The sequence below is a fragment of the Podarcis gaigeae genome (genome assembly GCF_964106915.1).
Source record: "Podarcis gaigeae genome assembly, chromosome: 2".
NCBI classification, from domain to species: Eukaryota; Metazoa; Chordata; class Lepidosauria; order Squamata; family Lacertidae; genus Podarcis; species Podarcis gaigeae.
In genome coordinates this window covers 116122809-116140769 of record NC_139679.1, presented here as the reverse complement: position 1 = coordinate 116140769, position 17961 = coordinate 116122809, and the positions used below count along the sequence as shown (strand labels likewise).

At 46.4% G+C, this 17961-nt stretch overlaps 1 protein-coding gene across 1 annotated transcript; it reads right to left on the bottom strand.

Annotated features, from left to right (window-relative positions):
• Positions 1 to 10: 10 nt before the first annotated feature.
• LOC310837298 (uncharacterized protein) lies at positions 11 to 16089 on the bottom strand. The gene is made up of 3 exons (XM_083723636.1): positions 15913 to 16089; positions 7666 to 7852; positions 11 to 2159 (listed from the first exon to the last, which is right to left on the bottom strand). The coding sequence occupies exons 1-3, from the start codon at positions 16072 to 16074 to the stop codon at positions 112 to 114; spliced, it is 2397 nt and encodes a 798-aa protein (XP_083579762.1). The 5' UTR covers positions 16075 to 16089; the 3' UTR covers positions 11 to 111.
• Positions 16090 to 17961: the final 1872 nt, after the last annotated feature.

The window sequence follows — 17961 nt, the reverse complement described above, 5'->3', positions numbered from 1 at the left end:
GAAGGAAACGTAAAAAACACCTATACGGTTTATTAAAGTATCTGTGATTTTCCCCCTGTGTGAGTTTGTTGATGTCTTCTAAGTGCTCCATATTCCACATTCAATACATTTTCATGGTTTCTCCCCTGTATGAGTTCGTTGGTGTATTCTAAGTTTCCCACTTTCACTGAAACTCTTTCCACATTCAAAACATTTAAATGGTTTCTCCCCTGTGTGAGTTCGTTGGTGTATTCTAAGGCTCCCACTTGTACTGAAGCTCTTTCCACATTCCATACATTTAAATGGTTTCTCCCCTGTGTGAGTTCGTTGGTGTCTTCTAAGTGATCCCCTATCACTGAAGCTCTTTCCACATTCAATACATTTATATGGTTTTTCCCCTGTGTGAGTTCGTTGGTGTATTCTAAGTGATCCCCTATCACTGAAGCTCTTTCCACATTCCATACAGTGAAATGGTTTCTCCCTTGTGTGACTTTGTTGGTGTCTTCTAAGTTTCCCACTTGTACTGAAGCTCTTTCCACATTCAATACATTTAAATGGTTTCTCCCCTGTGTGAGTTCGTTGGTGTATTCTAAGTGATCCAGTATCACTGAAGTTCTTTCCACATTCAATACATTTAAATGGTTTTTCCCCTGTGTGAGTTCGTTGGTGTATTCTAAGTGCTCCACTATCACTGAAGCTCTTTCCACACTCAAAACATTCAAATGGTTTCTCCCCTGTGTGAGTTCGTTGGTGTATTCTAAGTGCTGCGCTTTTGCTGAAACTCTTTCCACATTCAACACATTTAAATGGTTTCTCCCCTGTATGAGTTCGTTGGTGTATTCTAAGTGTATCATTTCGACTGAAGCTCTTTCCACATTCAATACATTCAAATGGTTTCTCCCCTGTGTGAGTTCGTTGGTGTATTCTAAGTGCTCCGCTTATGCTAAAACTCTTTCCACATTCAATACATCTAAATGGTTTCTCCCCTGTGTGAGTTCGTTGGTGTATTCTAAGTGCTCCACTATCACTGAAGCTCATTCCACATTCCATACATTGAAATGGTTTCTCCCTCGTGTGACTTTGTTGGTGTCTTCTAAGTTTCCCACTTGTACTGAAGCTCTTTCCACATTCAATACATTTAAATGGTTTATCCCCTGTGTGAGTTCGTTGGTGTATTTTAAGTGCTCCACTATCACTGAAGCTCTTTCCACACTCAAAACATTTAAATGGTTTTTCCCCTGTGTGAGTTCGTTGGTGTATTCTAAGTGCTTCATTTTGACTGTAGCTCTTTCCACACTCAAAACATTCAAATGGTTTCTCCCCTGTGTGAATTCTTTGGTGTATTCTAAGATTTCCACTATCACTGAAGCTCTTACCACACTCCACACATTTAAATGGTTTCTCCCCTGTGTGAGTTCGTTGGTGTATTCTAAGTGATCCCCTATCACTGAAGCTCTTTCCACATTCCATACATTGAAATGGTTTCTCCCTCGTGTGACTTTGTTGGTGTCTTCTAAGTTTCCCACTTGTACTGAAGCTCTTTCCACATTCAATACATTTAAATGGTTTCTCCCCTGTGTGAGTTCGTTGGTGTATTCTAAGTGCTGCTCTTTGGCTGAAACTCTTTCCACATTCAACACATTTAAATGGTTTCTCCCCTGTGTGAGTTCGTTGGTGTATTCTAAGTGCTGCACTTTGGCTGAAACTCTTTCCACATTCAACACATTTAAATGGTTTCTCCCCTGTATGGGTTCGTTGGTGTATTCTAAGTGTATCATTTCGACTGAAGCTCTTTCCACATTCAATACATTCAAATGGTTTCTCCCCTGTGTGAGTTCGTTGGTGTATTCTAAGTGCTCCGCTTATGCTAAAACTCTTTCCACATTCAATACATCTAAATGGTTTCTCCGTGTGAGTTTGTTGGTGTATCCTAAGTGCTCCACTATCACTGAAGCTCTTTCCACACTCAAAACATTCAAATGGTTTCCCCCCTGTGTGAGTTCGTTGGTGTATTCTAAGTTTTCCACTTTCACTGAAGCTCTTTCCACATGCCGTACATTCAAATAGTTTCTCTCCTTTGCGACTTTTTTGTTGTATCCTCAATTTCTTTGTTTTCCCCCATAAATTCTCATGTGGCTTCATAGAATTCTGACTTTCATCTTCCTCACCTGTTTGGGAGTCTGGGAGGAAAGAGAATCCTGTTAGACTTTCAAGAAAGACAAAAAGGGAGCTGAACACATGTCAATCCCAATCTGCACCTTCTCTCGTTGTAACACCTTCATTCTCCACTATCCTCTCTAGGTTCCAAATTTTACGAAAGCTGATGAGACAGTGGCAAGAGCAAAACATGATCACTCTATTCAAACTTAATAAGGCAGCATTGTTTTATAATACTGGTTTATTAGACACATCTCTATTTTTATTTCTCAAGTGAATGATCTCAGGCTCAAGTAACAGTGTCTCCTTTGTGAAATAAGTAAAACTTAAGTGCTACATTTAACTGTAAAAATATTGCAATATATTGGAACCTAAGAAGAGCCTGCTGGATCAGGCAAAGGCCCACCTAGTCCAGCATCCTCTTCTCACAGAGGCCAACCAGATGCCTGTGGGAAACCGGCAAGCAGGACTGGAGCACAAGAGTCTTCTCTGCCTTCCGGTGCTTTCCAGAAACTAGTATTAAGAAGCGTTATTTGTGAAGAGAATCAGAACTTACAGGGTTAAACAGTTCTGAGTGACGTCTCACATTCCGAGGCGTGGCTATGTACATAGAGGGGAGTGTTTCTCTGTGTTTTTTTTTCTTTCGCTTTTGCGGCGAGGCAGCAAGATGTGCGCTCTTTCGCCGGGCTGATTTATGATGTTTTTCTACACGATTAAAGACTGTTGGAGATAAGCAAGAAAGCTTGCGTGCAGCTTGATTTATTACACACACATTGCAACAGTTTTCTACCGCTGCGACGACTCTGCTACAGGAAGCTGACGGAGAGCTATCCACGGGAGTCCAGTGGGGCGCAGGGAAGCGTGCCGGACTCCATCCAAAAGCCACAGGTTATGGAGGTCAGCCAAGCATTTGAAACTGTTGCCAAGTCGTGCAGGTGTGTGTGAAAGCCAGCTGAGGGGAAGCTGAAGCCAGCTGGAGTCCTGCCTAACGTTTGAGGCAGTGAAGCTCGCTGGGAGGATCGGATCTCCGAGGACCGGGTGCCGGAGGAGCTGCTGCTGTTACGTGAGTACGCTCAGCCCCGGGGGAGAAGATGGCAGACAGCCATGAATCGTACGCCGTCCCGTTCGAAAAATTGAACGGAAAGAATTGGGAGGAGTGGAGTAGGAAGCTGAAGGCATGGCTGGTAGCCAAGGGTCTGTGGGAGGCGGTCCAAGGGCCTCCACAGCAAGCGGCGGCTGGTGCTTCGGCAGCAGATATTGCAACTGCTCATGCTTCGCAGAGAAAAAATCACAAAGCCCTGGGAGCTATCGTGCTCATTTTGGAGGGTTCGCAGCTACCTTTGGTAGAGGGGCTGGAGACTGCTCATGAGGCCTACCAGGCACTAGAAAGAGTGCACCATAGGACCACAGCTGGGGCAAAGATCCACACTATCAGACGCTTGTTTGAGATGAAGCTGCATCCAGGTGACAGCATCAGACAGCATGTAACTGAGATGCTCTCTGTTTTCAACCAGTTGAGGCTGTTGCAAGTCAACTTTTCTGAGGAACTGAAAGTTTATATTTTGCTCAGCTCTTTGGACAAAAGTTATGACAATTTGTGTCTAACTTTGGAATCGATGAATCCCGCAGATCTTACGCTGGCGTATGTGACAGGACGCTTAAGTGACGAACAGGAACGCCGTATCAGAGAGGGCCGAGCTGGCACAGGGAGCCCATCTGGTTGCAGAGGGGGGGGGGGCAGGCCAGCGGAAGGCCCGGTTCAGGCTTTTTCCACTCGTCAGTGTTTTGTCTGTGGTTCAGTTAACCATCTGCGTAGATCCTGTCCGCAGAGAGCCAGAGAGGCCGGGCAGGATGTCTCCAAGGTCGTTTCCCATGGCAGCCAGTCTAGGAGAGGAGACCAGCGCGGGAAAGCGAAGGGAGGACGTGACTCAGGGAGTGAAGATGGTCCTTATCACCTAACTGCCTCCATGGCAACACTTAAGGACAACTCCAGAGAGGACAGAATGATACGCTGGGTCATTGACTCTGGAGCCAGCCATCACCTGATAACAGCGACACCTGGTGTCGAAATGTGGAACTGCAAAGCTGTTTCAGCTGGGAAAACAGTTGTATTTGCTGATGGGTCACAGAGGCCTTTGTCTAACGTGGCAAATGTTTTTGTTTCTTTCTTGCAGGCAGAGCTGGAGGTCTACGTTGTGCCTGAGATGAAACACTATCTTTTATCTGTATCTTGTCTCTTACAGGAGGGGTACAAGGTTTGCTTTGAAAATGATGTCTGTTCTATTTCCAGGGGTGGGAGACAATTCGTCAGTGTTGCATGTCAGAACAATCTCTTTGTTCTGGAGACACCTCTGGAGGATGAGGGGGACGCTGAGGGAGCACAGGTGAAGTGTGCAAACGTTCCCACTCATGATTCATGTGCTCACTTGTGGCACAAAAGAATGTCACATGGCTCTTGGGAAGATATCCAAAAGTTGCCCCAGTACACAGTAGGGTGCAGGATAAAAACATGTGACCGATCCCTAGATTGTAGGGCATGCAAAAAGGCAAAGGTAAAAGGGTGCAGTTATCCCAGGTTGGAGAGGGTAACCACAAAACCTTTTGAGCTTGTGCACACAGACCTTTTTGGGCCCATGCCAAAGCCGAGTCTGGGCGGGGCCAGGTTTCTGCTGACGCTGACAGATGATTTTAGCCAACATGGCTGGTGCTTCTCGCTGAGAACGAAAGGCGAGGCAGTGCAACTGATCAAAGATTGGGTTGTGGCAGTGGAACTACGGTTCTCCACCAAAGTGCAGGGGTTCAAGAGTGACCAAGGTGCAGAGTTTACTGGGTCCGCTCTGCAGAGTTCTTCCGTCAGAAGGGGATACGTCACAAGGTGACGGGTGCTACTTCTCCTCAGGAGAGGGGCGTGGCGGAGCTCAGGAGTAAAGCTCTGGCTTAAGCAACAGAGATTCTACTGTGTGACTCCAGTTTGCCTCAGAGTTTTTGGAGCGAGGCTTGGAGGGCAGCCAATTTCACGATGAACAGGTCCTACAATTCAGTGGTAGGTAACACCCCGTATTTCTTGCTCCACGGAATGAAGCCGAAGCTGCATTTCTTCCGTGTGTTTGGTTCACAGGCCTGGGTGCCTGTGCCAAAGGCTCAACAAAAGAAAGGTGACCCGAGGTTCCAGAAAATGATCTTCTGTGGATATGAACCTGCGACAAAGGGGTGGAGGTTTGCATATCCAGAAGGTGATCAGACCAAGCTTCTGATCAGTAAACATGCTGAGTTCTGTGAGCAGAATGGTTGGTCAAGGATCCATGCGAGTCCTGACGTTCTCTCAGAATGTCTGTCTGATTCTGAGGAGGAGAGAGAGCCAGAGGCTGAACCTGTTACTGAGGACCAAGTCTCTGAACAGGGTCAAGAACAGGATTGGGCATCTCCACAGGTTGTTAAAAGAGAGCCCAAGAGTGAGCCTTCGTCTCCTGTTAGCAAAGTGCAGAAGGTTCGAAGACGTAGTAAGTCAGAGGGGGAGTCTTCTGATGTAGAGGACACACTTGCTGGCCCCAGTGGGTCAGAAGGAGCAACTGGGATTGTGCTCAGACGGTCCACTCGCACCACAAAGGGAGTTCCACCTGAGAGGTTTCAGGTCACCAGCGCGTGGGTTGGTTTCGCACAGTGCGAACCTGGGAGTTTTGAGGAGGTTCAACGGTTGCCTGAGACAAATGCCAGAAAGGGGCGAGAGGCAATGCAAAGGGAGTTGAACTCAAAGAGGTCTGTAGATGTGTGTTCACAGTTTCCCTCAGGATGCGAGACGAGAGGGGGTGTGAAGATAATCAGAACTTACAGGGTTAAACAGTTCTGAGTGACGTCTCACATTCTGAGGCGTGGCTATGTACACAGAGGGGAGTGTTTCTCTGTGTGTGTTTTTTCTTTCGCTTTTGCGGCGAGGCAGCAAGATGTGCGCTCTTTCGCCGGGCTGATTTATGATGTTTTTCTACACGATTAAAGACTGTTGGAGATAAGCAAGAAAGCTTGTGTGCAGTCTGATTTATTACACACACATTGCAACAGTTTTCTACCGCTGCGACAACTCTGCTACAGGAAGCTGACGGAGAGCTATCCACGGGAGTCCAGTGGGGCGCAGGGAAGCGTGCCGGACTCCATCGAAAAGCCACATTATTGCCTAGGACCGCGAGGGCAGAGCAGAGATGTCAGTCTTATCCTTTTTTTCAAGCTATCCAAGTTGCTGGCTCTCACTGTCTCCTGTAGGATGGATTCCATAGATGAACTACGCGTCTGTTGATTCATCTTTTGCAGCCCTTAAAGGCCTAAGCTTTTGTGGGCTGCTGTATTATGGCCTAAGCTTTTGTGGGCTGCAGTCTGACAAAGTGGACTCTAGACCAGGAAAGCTGGTGCCACTATAAACCTCTGAGTCTCTTTTTTGGCTTTGTGTACTTATTTTGAAATTTGCACCAAGGTTGTACCACAGTGTCTCCATGAAAGCTTAGGGACGGACAAAATTACAGGGTGTCAGCTCCGTGAATCTCAAGCCTCTCGTGCCTCTGCTGACAGAGCCTGAGAACGCAAGAGATGGGATTCAGTTGGAATGTGAAGCAGGGGAAGAGCAGCCAAGCTGCAGCAGGAGCAAAGAACAAGGAGCAGGAAGAGGGGGTGACGGGGGGGCACAGACTGTTATCTCCAGTTTGAGCTCTGACACAGAGCCCCCGAAATAGCCTGTCCAAAAAATCGTAGGCTCGAGAGAATCTGCAAGAAGAGGGGAAAAGAAAGCGAAAGTGGGGGCTTCTTTGCTGGAGGACTCGGCAACTGCAAGCTGGGATGAACAGGCCGAAGACTGAGCTCCACAGTGATTTATGAGTTTGAGATAATTACTATTGGAGTTGTCTCACGTCTGTGCGGGAGAACCAAGCCATTACACAGGGGTGCTAAAATTATTATCCCACTCACTCACTCTCACAAACAACCCCAGTCGGTAAGATTGGCAATTTTACACAATTTGCTTATAATACCAGACGCTCTTGGACTTTATATGCCCAATCCTAATTACAGAGCCTCCAGCCACAGGAATTGTGTATCATGATAATGGGTCCTTTGTCCCTTAACCCCACCAAACTGGGGAGGTGTATGCATCTATTGTGTTTTGATGCTGGTGGAATGTATCATTCTGACCCTGTCTATAAAAAATAAGAATAATAGAAACAATTTATGTACATTAATTATAAATAATTAAGGGAAACATTTCCATCCCACTTCACCCATTTTTCAGGATTGGTGTGCAACTTCATTACCATCAATTATTCCTGCCGTGGAAATAACACCTAAGATTTCAAAGCCTGGAGGAAGAAAATCTGCCCCCACTACTTTATGAAAAGGATTCAAGAAACAAAGAGCTGCTTCGGAGAAGGCCTCACCCCTTCCTTCTTCCTGTCAGGAACTTCCTTCCATTTGTCTCCTCTCCATCTTTTCCTCTTTCTCCCTCCACCACCCATCTATCCCTGTCCCCATCTCCTCTCCCCTGGAACTCACCAGATTTCTCCAAGGGTCCTGGGAGGGAATGCTCAGAGGTTGTGGGGAGGGATGCGGGAGACAGCCTGACCAGGTCACCCGTCCATCTTCCTCCCTCCATCCTGGCCAGGGTTGCAGGTTCAGTCTCAGCTAGGTTTGCAGGTTCAGCTTCCTGAGGAGCGCAGAATCCAGAGCAAGTTGCAGCTTCCTGGGAGGGAGGGAAGAAGAAGAAGCCAAGGGAGTCTGAGAGCCCCTGCAGGGATTCTCCTGCCCAAGACATTCTGCTGTCCCTGGAGAAGCCCCAATTGGGCACCCCCTTCCCAAGATCCCCCACCCATTTTCAAACACCTTTGGCAATTCTTTTCACCTGCCTGTCCCACCTCCCTTCCTAAGGCTGGCATGCTATGCACATTAGTGACCTGAGAGTAGATCCCTTGAAACTTAAGAGTTAACTTGCAAAGGATTGCTCTGAATACATGGGTGGCCCTTGCATGGAGAAGGAGAAAGCCCCTGCCTTGCATCAGGACCCCCTAGGAGAGGCAGTGGATCCGCCCACTCGTCCCTCTTCCCCCGCTGCCCCCTCCTCTGTCCTCCTGCCCTGCAAACACCCTTTGCTCTTGTTCCTCAGGGGAGAGAAGCGGCTGAGGGAAAGAGCTTTCAAACCCATCCATTTCCTCCTCTGCTCCCCCTCCTGTCCTTTTGGGAAACAGGAACTTTGGTCAGGAGTAAACAACTTAGACGGCAAGTTCGCAAGATAAGCACTTTGGAGCACTGCTTGCTCCTACTATGTGTGTGTCTGTGTGTGTTTGGACCTAGAGGACAACATACATGTTTACACCACGTGATTACTTAAAGAGGGCGAATATTTAAAACCGAAGGCCATTTCTGCGAAATGGAAGACTTCCGAAGGCAGCCTTTTACAGGGAAATTGTTGATAAGTTTTTATTTTGTTGGAAGCTACCCAGATGGGCAGAGGTAACCCAGTCAGATAGGGAGGATGCAAATAATAATAATAATAATAATAATAATAATAATAATAATAATAATAATAATTGCTTCCTAAGCCTGTCCTAGGACGCGGGTGGCGCTGTGGGTTAAACCACAGAGCCTAGGACTTGCTGATAAGAAGGTTGGCGGTTTGCATCCCTGCGACGGGGTGAGCTCCCGTTTCTCGGTCCCTGCTCCTGCCAACCTAGCAGTTCGAAAGCACATCAAAGTGCAAGTAGATAAATAGGTACCGCTTTGACAGGAAGGTAAGCAGCGTTCCCGTGCACTGCTCTGGTTCGCAAGAAGCGGCTTAGTCATGCTGGCCACATGACCCGAAAAGTGTACGACAGCTCCCTCGGCCAGTAAAGCGAGATGAGCGCCGCAACTCCAGAGTCGGCCACGACTGGACCTAATGCTCAGGGGTCCTTTACCTTTTTAAGCCTGTCCTGATTGGCATGCTGATCACAGACTCTGTCCAAACAACCCCTTTGAATGCAACAGGGCTTCCTATTTTTACTGCTATCAGTGGGAACAGTCAAACCACGAAGCCACTGATCAACCAGAATTTCCTGTTTTGACCAAGCAGAGTTTGAAGTTAGCTTAACATCCCAGCTTATTCCAAAGCTGGCAGCTGCAGTTTCTGTTGGTTTCTGCTTCCTTCACTGAGCAGCGAAGTGCTTGTCACAAGACAATGTTTACATTCCACAGTCAAGTGCTGTTGGGTTTTCTCACGGGAAAGGAGACTGGATGTGACGTACACTGGTTTCCTGTTTTTCACTGTTCTTTGCAGTTCAGTGTGATTCTCTCCGTGCTTTAGAGGAGAGAGGATGCCTTTCTCTGCTCCGGCAGAGGGAAGATGTTTTTCTGTAAATTACCAGCTTTGAAGTGTAAATAAAGTAATATAGAGCATGTTGGCACGTACTTTTCATCGTTCCGCTGTGCACTGGACACTGCTTATCTCCAACATTTGGTTATGGGCCCAGAACAACGCAGTGTTTTGAGAATGGACTCCAGAAGTCGGGCTCCTGGCAAAGGAACAAAGGAGCAAAGAATTGGAGTGCCGGCAAAGGATCGGAATGCAGAGGGACAGATCGGAACGGAATCTGCTCTGCACGTCAAGATGATTTGATGAGGTATGTGCTACAGCTCCGGGCAGCCTGCCAGCTTCTAATTAATGGCTTTATGGCTGGACTTTGAACTTTTATAGCCGGTTTTGCCGTGGCACAGGCAAAAGGCTAGAAGGATAAATTTTTCCTATGCTGGGGGAAATCGAAAGTAAAGCAGCTGCAGCAGTGTCGCAGCATGAATTTAAGACAGCAGAGAGAACTTTCACTTTTGAACTTGCCTTTGGAATGCGGTTTGAAGCAGCTGCAGATAAGCAAAGCAGTTAAGCAGAAAGGCACAGGTTCACAGGCAGAGGCTGTTTTGAATTTGCTTTTGGATTGAAGCAGCTGTACACAGACGCAGCTTGTATAAAGCAGCTTGATTTAAAGCAGCAGAGATGACGCAGAAGGCTAATGCCAGAGTCATGATGGCTAGCTGCAGAAGGCTGGCTGATGCAAGTGGGGAATCTGATGCCAATCAGCCAAATGCTCAACTCACAGTAGCCTGTGATACTGCCATGATTCAGAATGAAGCAGACCGCCAGGGTGATAGCTGCATGGGCAAGGGGGAGACTTCACAGACGTCATCCCATAGTGCAGTGGAACCACCAGATGGCGCCAAAGCTTTGAAGGCAGTGAAATGCTACACGTGTGGACGTCTAGGCCATATGAAGAGGGAATGCAGATATCCCAGGGCCAAGACAGAGCAGCGCAGCGAAAGCTCATCGCGTGGAAAAGGCCGAGGCAAAGGCAAAGGTCCGGTGTCCAGGACAACGCAGCACAAGGCAATGGTCTCACGCTTCACTCCAAAGGTTGCAGAGGTCCAGAAGACATCTAGATCTTTCTTCGTTGTTGATTCGGCTGCAACGCATCACATGTGCAATGATAAGCGACTGTTCGTGTCTTTTACACCGCAGGAAGGTGCGATTCACCAGGCGGATGACCACACAATCCCCAGTAAAGGCTACGGAACTGTTGTTCTTCACAGTTTGGACTTATCGATACAGGATGTGCTTTATGTGCCAGATGCCAAGCATAATCTGCTCAGCGTTGGACAGCTGAATGAGCGGAAAATTGACGTTTCCTTTAAGAACAAAAGGTGCATCATCACAAAGAAAAATGATTATGTATTGCATGCTGAATATGTTGATCGTTTGTATGTTTTGTATTTTGATGATGTTGTGCAGGATGACACTTGTTGCATTGCAGGTTCTAACAAAAGTTTGCATGCAGAATGTATTCACGATTTTCATCGAAAATTTGGTCATTTGCATTTTGAGGCAGTATCTAAAATGCCTGCCTTGGTTGAAGGTATGACTATTAAACCCTGCAGGTACCACATGAAGTGCAAGGCATGCGCAGCAAACAAGGTAAAAATGGCTGCGAAAGGTAAGGTGTCTAGTAGGCAAGCTACAGAACCATACCAGGTTGTTCATGCTGATTTGGTTGGACCACTAGCGCCCTCTTTGGGTGGAAACAGGTACTTCATGGTTCTCATTGATGCATTTTCCAGGTATATTTATGTGTACAATCTCAAGCAGAAATCAGAGGCTTTTCCTAGGTTCAAGGAATTCTGTGCTTGGTTGGAAAATGTGCATGGTAAGAAGGTAAAGACTCTTTTCAGTGATCGCGGGGGAGAATTCACTTCTCAGCAGTTTGAAGCTTTTCTGACTGAGAAAGGAATTCAACACGATTTGTCTAGTCCTCGCTCGCCATGGCAGAATGGACTTGCGGAACGAGCAAATCAGACATTGCTTCAAGGGTTAAAAACCTTGCTGCATGATGCCAATCTTCCAGAGAGTTATTGGGCCGAAGCTCTCTCATGTTTCACTTACAGTTATAATCGCAGGTTATCTTCAGCGATTGGTTGTACCCCCTATGAGAAGATGTTTGGCAAGAAGCCATACATCAAACACATGAAAATTTTTGGTTCTGATATGTGGGTTCACTCACCACAAAACTCCAAGTTAGACAAGCGTGGATTGCATGGTATCTTTCTAGGTTATCAGAAAGGGTCTTACAGAATAATGATGACTGACTCTAAGGAAATTAAGCTCACAAGAAGTGTTGAGTACAATGCCAAGTGGGGGGAGAATGTGGGAATTTTCCAATGTTATCCTGATGACAGTGATGAAACTGAGGATAGTCAAAAGCAACCGCAACAACCCACACCCACTGATGAAGGTTCTGATTCTGAGTCTGAAACTGAATCGGGTGATTCAGAGGATTTCAAGAGTGCGAAAGCCTCTATGCGACCCTCTGAAAGCTCTGATCAAGAATTGGAGGAACCATTGTTCACAATAGGTCACTTTTCTCCTAAGAAGGAAGAGGAGAGTGTTGAAGACTTAAGGCTAATTCGCAGGTCACAGAGAGCAACAAAAGGCAGACCTCCAAAGAGATTTGCTGATGAGTTTGCTAAGATAGCAGTAATAGCTGTTAAAAGCTCCGAGAAGGTATTTGAACCTTCAAGTTTCCAAGAAATCCAGGATTTGGATTCAAAGGAAGCTGAGCCATGGTTAAATGCCATGAAGGCTGAGCTTGATTCCTTGGAAAGGAACAAAACATGGGACCTTGTTCCAGTAGTTCCAGGAATGAAACTGCTTGGAAGCAAATGGGTCTTCAAAGCGAAGACAGATCAAAATGGCAAGATAGTCAGACACAAAGCCAGATTGGTAGCCAGAGGTTTTGCACAGGTACCAGGTGAAGACTATCACGAGACCTACTCACCCACCGTGAGGTATGAGAGCATTAGGCTTATGCTCAAGCTAGCTGCAGAAGAGAATCTACACATTAGTCACCATGATGTGAATACAGCTTTTCTGTACGGATCTCTAGATGAATCACTTTATATGCTTCCACCTGATGGCGTACAGGTAAAACAGGGATTTGTTTGTGCTCTGAAGAAGTCCCTTTATGGTCTCAAACAAAGTGCACGGTGTTGGCACACAAAACTCACTGAAGTATTGTTTTCTCTAGGTTTTAAGCAAGGGAAAGCTGATCCATGCGTATTTGTCAAAGAGGAGGGGCAAAAGAAACTGTATTGTTTGTTTTATGTTGATGATCTTTTATTCTTTTGGAAGGATATCACAATGTACAATAATGCCCTAGCTCAATTGAAAGAGCACTTTGACATGAAAGATCTTGGTGAGGTAAACAATTACCTATCTCTGGAAATAGAGAGAGATCAAGATGGTAACATTCTAGTACACCAGTCACGTAAAATTGCTGATGTGTTAAGCAAACTAAACCTGATGGATGCTAACCCTGTAGACACACCGATGATAACAGGTTATCAGGTAGATGACACTGAAGAAGCATTTTCTGATACTACACTGTACAGAAGTGTGCTAGGCAAGCTAAACTTCATTGCCAGATGTTCAAGACCAGACATTGCTGTTAGCTGTAATTTGCTAAGCAGACAAGTCAACAATCCTAGTGTTAAGGATTGGAAAGCTCTGAAACGCATAGCGCGCTATTTGAAAGGCACTATGCATTACAGACTGACATTTAACAATCAGAAGTCTGGTGGTCTTGAGAAATTTGCAGATGCAAGTTTTGGAAGTGACACTACAGACAGGAAAAGTACGTCTGGAGCTTGCTACATGTACAATCAGGGTCTATTTGATTGGTCATGCAAGAAGCAAACAACAATTAGCTTAAGTAGTTGTGAAGCTGAACTGAATGCACTGTCTTATTCACTTAAGGATTGTGAATGGTTGTTACAATTGTGCAAAGACATGAAAATTCCTGTCAAATGTCCAATCCAGGTTTACCAGGACAACAAAGCATGTTTGGCTTTGCTGAATTCTGAAGGTTGTAAGCAAAGCACAAAGCACTTGCAATTGAAGTTGCAACATGCTAGGGAACGTATTCAAAAGGGACTCGTAACGGTGTCCTATATGCCAGGTAATGAAATTCCTGCTGATGTATTGTCCAAGATTGTATCAAGGGATCAACACTGTACCTATGTGCAGAAGTTGGGTTTGTACTGATATTGTACGAACACGCTGCCCAGTGATGTTCACAGAAAGGGGGAGGATGTTGGTTTCTGCTTCCTTCAATGAGCAGCGAAGTGCTTGTCACAAGACAATGTTTACATTCCACAGTCAAGTGCTGTTGGGTTTTCTCACGGGAAAGGAGACTGGATGTGACGTACACTGGTTTCCTGTTTTTCACTGTTCTTTGCAGTTCAGTGTGATTCTCTCCGTGCTTTAGAGGAGAGAGGATGCCTTTCTCTGCTCCGGCAGAGGGAAGATGTTTTTCTGTAAATTACCAGCTTTGAAGTGTAAATAAAGTAATATAGAGCATGTTGGCACGTACTTTTCATCGTTCCGCTGTGCACTGGACACTGCTTATCTCCAACAGTTTCCTGGTTTGGGCAAAATGGAAAGTTTGTTAGTTATGGCTCATAAGCGATTGTCTGGTTTCATCACAGTTCACCCTCAGGGCCGGCCCAATCTTGAGGTAAGGTGGGACAATTAGATCAGGAGGCAGATGCAGGGAGATATGGGACCAGCACGTTCCCAGCTCCCCTGTTTGTTTGCCTTGCTGTCAGTGCAGGACCACGGCTGGTAAATTTGTGCAACTACCCATGTGGAGTCCTTCTCTTTTCCCCTCTCTCACTAAAGGTTGGGTGGGGGTCCTTCATGGAGTGATGCATTCTGGTTGTGGGGGTCAGGAGACTGTGGTGGCGGCGGCTAGAGTTTTTGGTTTTAATCTTGAGTCAACTTAGGTTTTATCGTAACTTTCTAAAGAACAATCAGAAGGGTGTTTTTTCCTAGAACTCATTGCTAATTCAGCAGGGTCTCCTCCAGCCCAGCACTGGGGTTGGAAGGTCTAAACATGCTGATTGTGTTTGCAAGACTTGTATGTATGCTAGATAGTATGTCTGGTGAGTGTGTGCAGCATGTCTGGCGTATGTGCATGTGACTTTATGGTCTGCATCTCTTTTCTGTGTGCGCATGCATGTGCATACATTAGCCACAAAGCTCACTGGAATGTGGCCTCCAGAATCAATGCAGCTTTAAGCCCATAAATGTTTTGCTCCTCCTGCTCTATAGGAAAGAACAATCAAATCTGAGACTATCAGGAGGAGAGAAGTCCTGGATCTACAGAGTTAATGTTCTCAACATCCTATGGACACAAACTGCAATGAGATTTCCCTTTAATTGCTTTGAGATTTTTTTCCTTAAAAATATGAAGCAGTATAGAAATGAGTAATAAACTGAACATGAATAATCTGAACATAGAATCCTCCTTTCCTCTGCCTTCTCAAATCTGGCACTCACTTCAACCCTCAGCCTTCATTTGCCTTACTGAGGAAGGTGGAAATAAAACAATTAATGAAACCAGGCTTAAGCCTGTCTCACTTATTTACACGCAGACACAAGAGGTCACTAGCTTGGACAGCTTGGGAAAAGATCAGATGCATTCTCTGGAGTATAGATCTATCAGCTGTTTTAATTGCTGTGACAGATCAACAGAACGTCCATGTGTACACACAGTGTACCTTGATTTGGGGCAGGCAAAAGAAGCCATTTCCTTGCGAAATGACTCTGATGGACATCATTGCCACAAGATGCGACGATGGTGGTGGCAAAGAGAGCTTTAGAAGGCGATCAGACCAATTCACAAATGAGGGCGGTAGGTTTATCAATGACACTGGCAGAGGGGGGGGCAGGAGTAGTGGCCAGCAAAGGGTGTCAGGGGGCTGCAGGGTGAGAGGGACACCTCCCTGTTGCACTGCTCTTCCATTCCCCCCCCTGCCTCCCCTTCCCTCTCCGCCGTGGGGAGGACCGTGGAAGAGTACGGGGCTCCCTGCTGAGGGACAGGGAGAGGGGCGGCAAAAGCCCCAGCTACGCCGCTGATCCGTGAGCGACTATATGCATCGTCCATCGGGAAGCAGCAGCTGCCTTGGACCCCTCACTCTGCCCCTTGAGCTCAGGACTGAAGGGAGCAGCTCCCCAGGGTCTCCGGCAGGGTCCGTGCCAGCCTGAGCCAGAGATGTTTGCCCCTGTGCCCTCCTGCAGATGCCCTGCCCCTCAGCTGCGCCCCTTCCCCTTCCTGCCCGGTTGGGGGGGGCGCCCTGCAGCCTCTGACTCCACTCGGGGCCTGATCCTGCCAGGCCCACCTGCTCTCCTCCTCCCCCTCCTCCCCCCCCCCCCCCCGCCTCCCGCACCTCGGACTCCTCGCTCCGTCCCTGAAGCGGAATCCGGCTCCTCTCCGGGGAAACTCGCCAGGCCACGGGGCCGCTGCTCCTCCGCTCTCCTCGGCGGGGACAGGAAAGTGCAGCCGCTCTCGAGTCCCCCTGGCTGGCCCCGTTTCCTGCCTCTCTGGGCATCCGAGCTCGCTGGCTGTGGGTTGGGCCCTGGGAGGCTGCGAGGCTGGATGCGCCCCCTTGCGCTGTCCCTCAAATTTTTTTGTATCATTGGAATCTACCTGGCATCTTATAAGATATCCAGAATGTTGGACAAATAAGTCTCCTTGTGATCCGATGTGCAGTCACTGGTTTCCTCACCAGTAAATATTTTCAGAAAGCTGGGACGATGCCAACCTGCAGCCACAGCTGTCAATTTTCAGATTTGAAAATAAGGGATCAGCAGACTGGAAAATAAGGGATGAGCAGCCTCACCTCTCCCGGGGACAGTCTACAGGATATCTAACAATCCGGGATAGCAGCGGGAAATGGCGCTGAAATAAGGGAATTTCCCGCAAAAAAAAAGGGAAGGTTAACAGCTGTGCCTGCAGCCCGAATGTGTAGCTGGAGGAGGCAGTCCAGTTCCCAGCTCTGCTGGTTGGGATCATGCAATCACTTAGTTCCAGCAACCGACCTTTCCAAACCCTCCAACATTTCTCTGATGAAAATAGGAACATCCCTTTCCATAAATATAATTTTCCTATTTATACACCGCACATCTTATTACGCTGCTCCAGCCACTCTGGGAAGTTTCCAAAAAACATAATAAAACATTAAACATTTTCAAATGTCCCTATACAGGATTGCCTTGTCAGATGCCCGGGGGTCGGATAACTCCATTGCCTCCAGCATTTCTTCAATGAAAATAGGGAGACCCTAAGGAGAAGCGGGACATTCTGGGATCAAATCAGAAACCAGGACGGCTTCTCTAAATCAGGGACATCCGTGGAAAATAGTGACACTTGGAGGGTTTCTCTTTCCCTGCTTTTTCATTCACTGCCTCTGGTCTCCTGCATCCATTTAGCAGAGGAGGGGAGTGGTTTTGGCCTTCATACTTCTCCACCCCCCACCCCACCCCCAATATAAGCAAAAACACACCATTTGGGAGTGAGGACCAAAAAAATATAAAAATCGTTTTATTATTTTATTACTTATTTTTGCAGTTCAATCGACTGTATCTATAAATTTTATTGTTTATAGCCAATGGCCACCACAATACAATATGAGCACAAATCACACAGCTGCAAAACAAAAGACATTGCATGCACCAGACCAGGATAAATCTATAGCGTACAAAATTAATTTTCACATTTCTTTCAATGGGAAGGATATAGGGCAGCAGAGCCAAGGTGGTGGGGTCCAGAGTGGAGTTTCTATCATCCTTGACTGTCTGCCCTACTGGCTGAAGCTGATGGGAATTTGACAACAACATCTGGGGACATCTCAATGACTATTCTGTGATATACAAAATCTTCAAAGGATTAAGGCACTGATCCAGAAGAGAATGAACTGAGAAGAGGCCCCACTGAATTATCTGAAGTGAAACAGAGAAAGATCATTACATAATAATAATAATAATAATAATAATAATAATAATAATAATAATTATTATTATTATTTATTATTTATACCCCGCCCATCTGGCTGAGTTTCCCCAGCCACTTTGGGCGGCTTCCAATCAAGTGTTAAAAACAGTACAGCATTAAATATCAAAAACTTCCTTAAACAGGGATGCCTTCAGATGTCTTTTAAAGATAGGATAGCTGCTTATTTGCTTCACATCTGAAGGGAGGGTGTTGGCTTCCTAACTATAAGCTACTCTGTTTGGATATCATAAAAATTCACAGACAGACAGACTTTAATGTTGTATACAGTGTAAGGTTGGGGAATTGAGAGGTGGGGAGAGCAAGCGGGGGTGAGGGGTAGTACACTTTCATTATTTTACAAAGTTCATATGCAAGGTGTTTGTGTCAGTGTGACATGGGTAGCTTCTCTTCCTTTTCATTTATTAGTTTTCATTGGCAGTGAGAA

What these genes read in the sequence shown, in the direction of transcription:
- LOC310837298 (XM_083723636.1), bottom strand. Translation starts at nt 16,074, where the DNA reads ATGCCCAGAGAGGCAGGAAACGGGGCCAGCCAGGGGGACTCGAGAGCG. An exon ending in GACGGAGCGAGGAGTCCGAG is followed by an intron (nt 7,853 to 15,912) that starts GTGCGGGAGGCG and finishes CCTCCCTCCCAG; the next exon opens with GAAGCTGCAACTTGCTCTGG. An exon ending in AGGACCCTTGGAGAAATCTG is followed by an intron (nt 2,160 to 7,665) that starts GTGAGTTCCAGG and finishes CTTTCCTCCCAG; the next exon opens with ACTCCCAAACAGGTGAGGAA.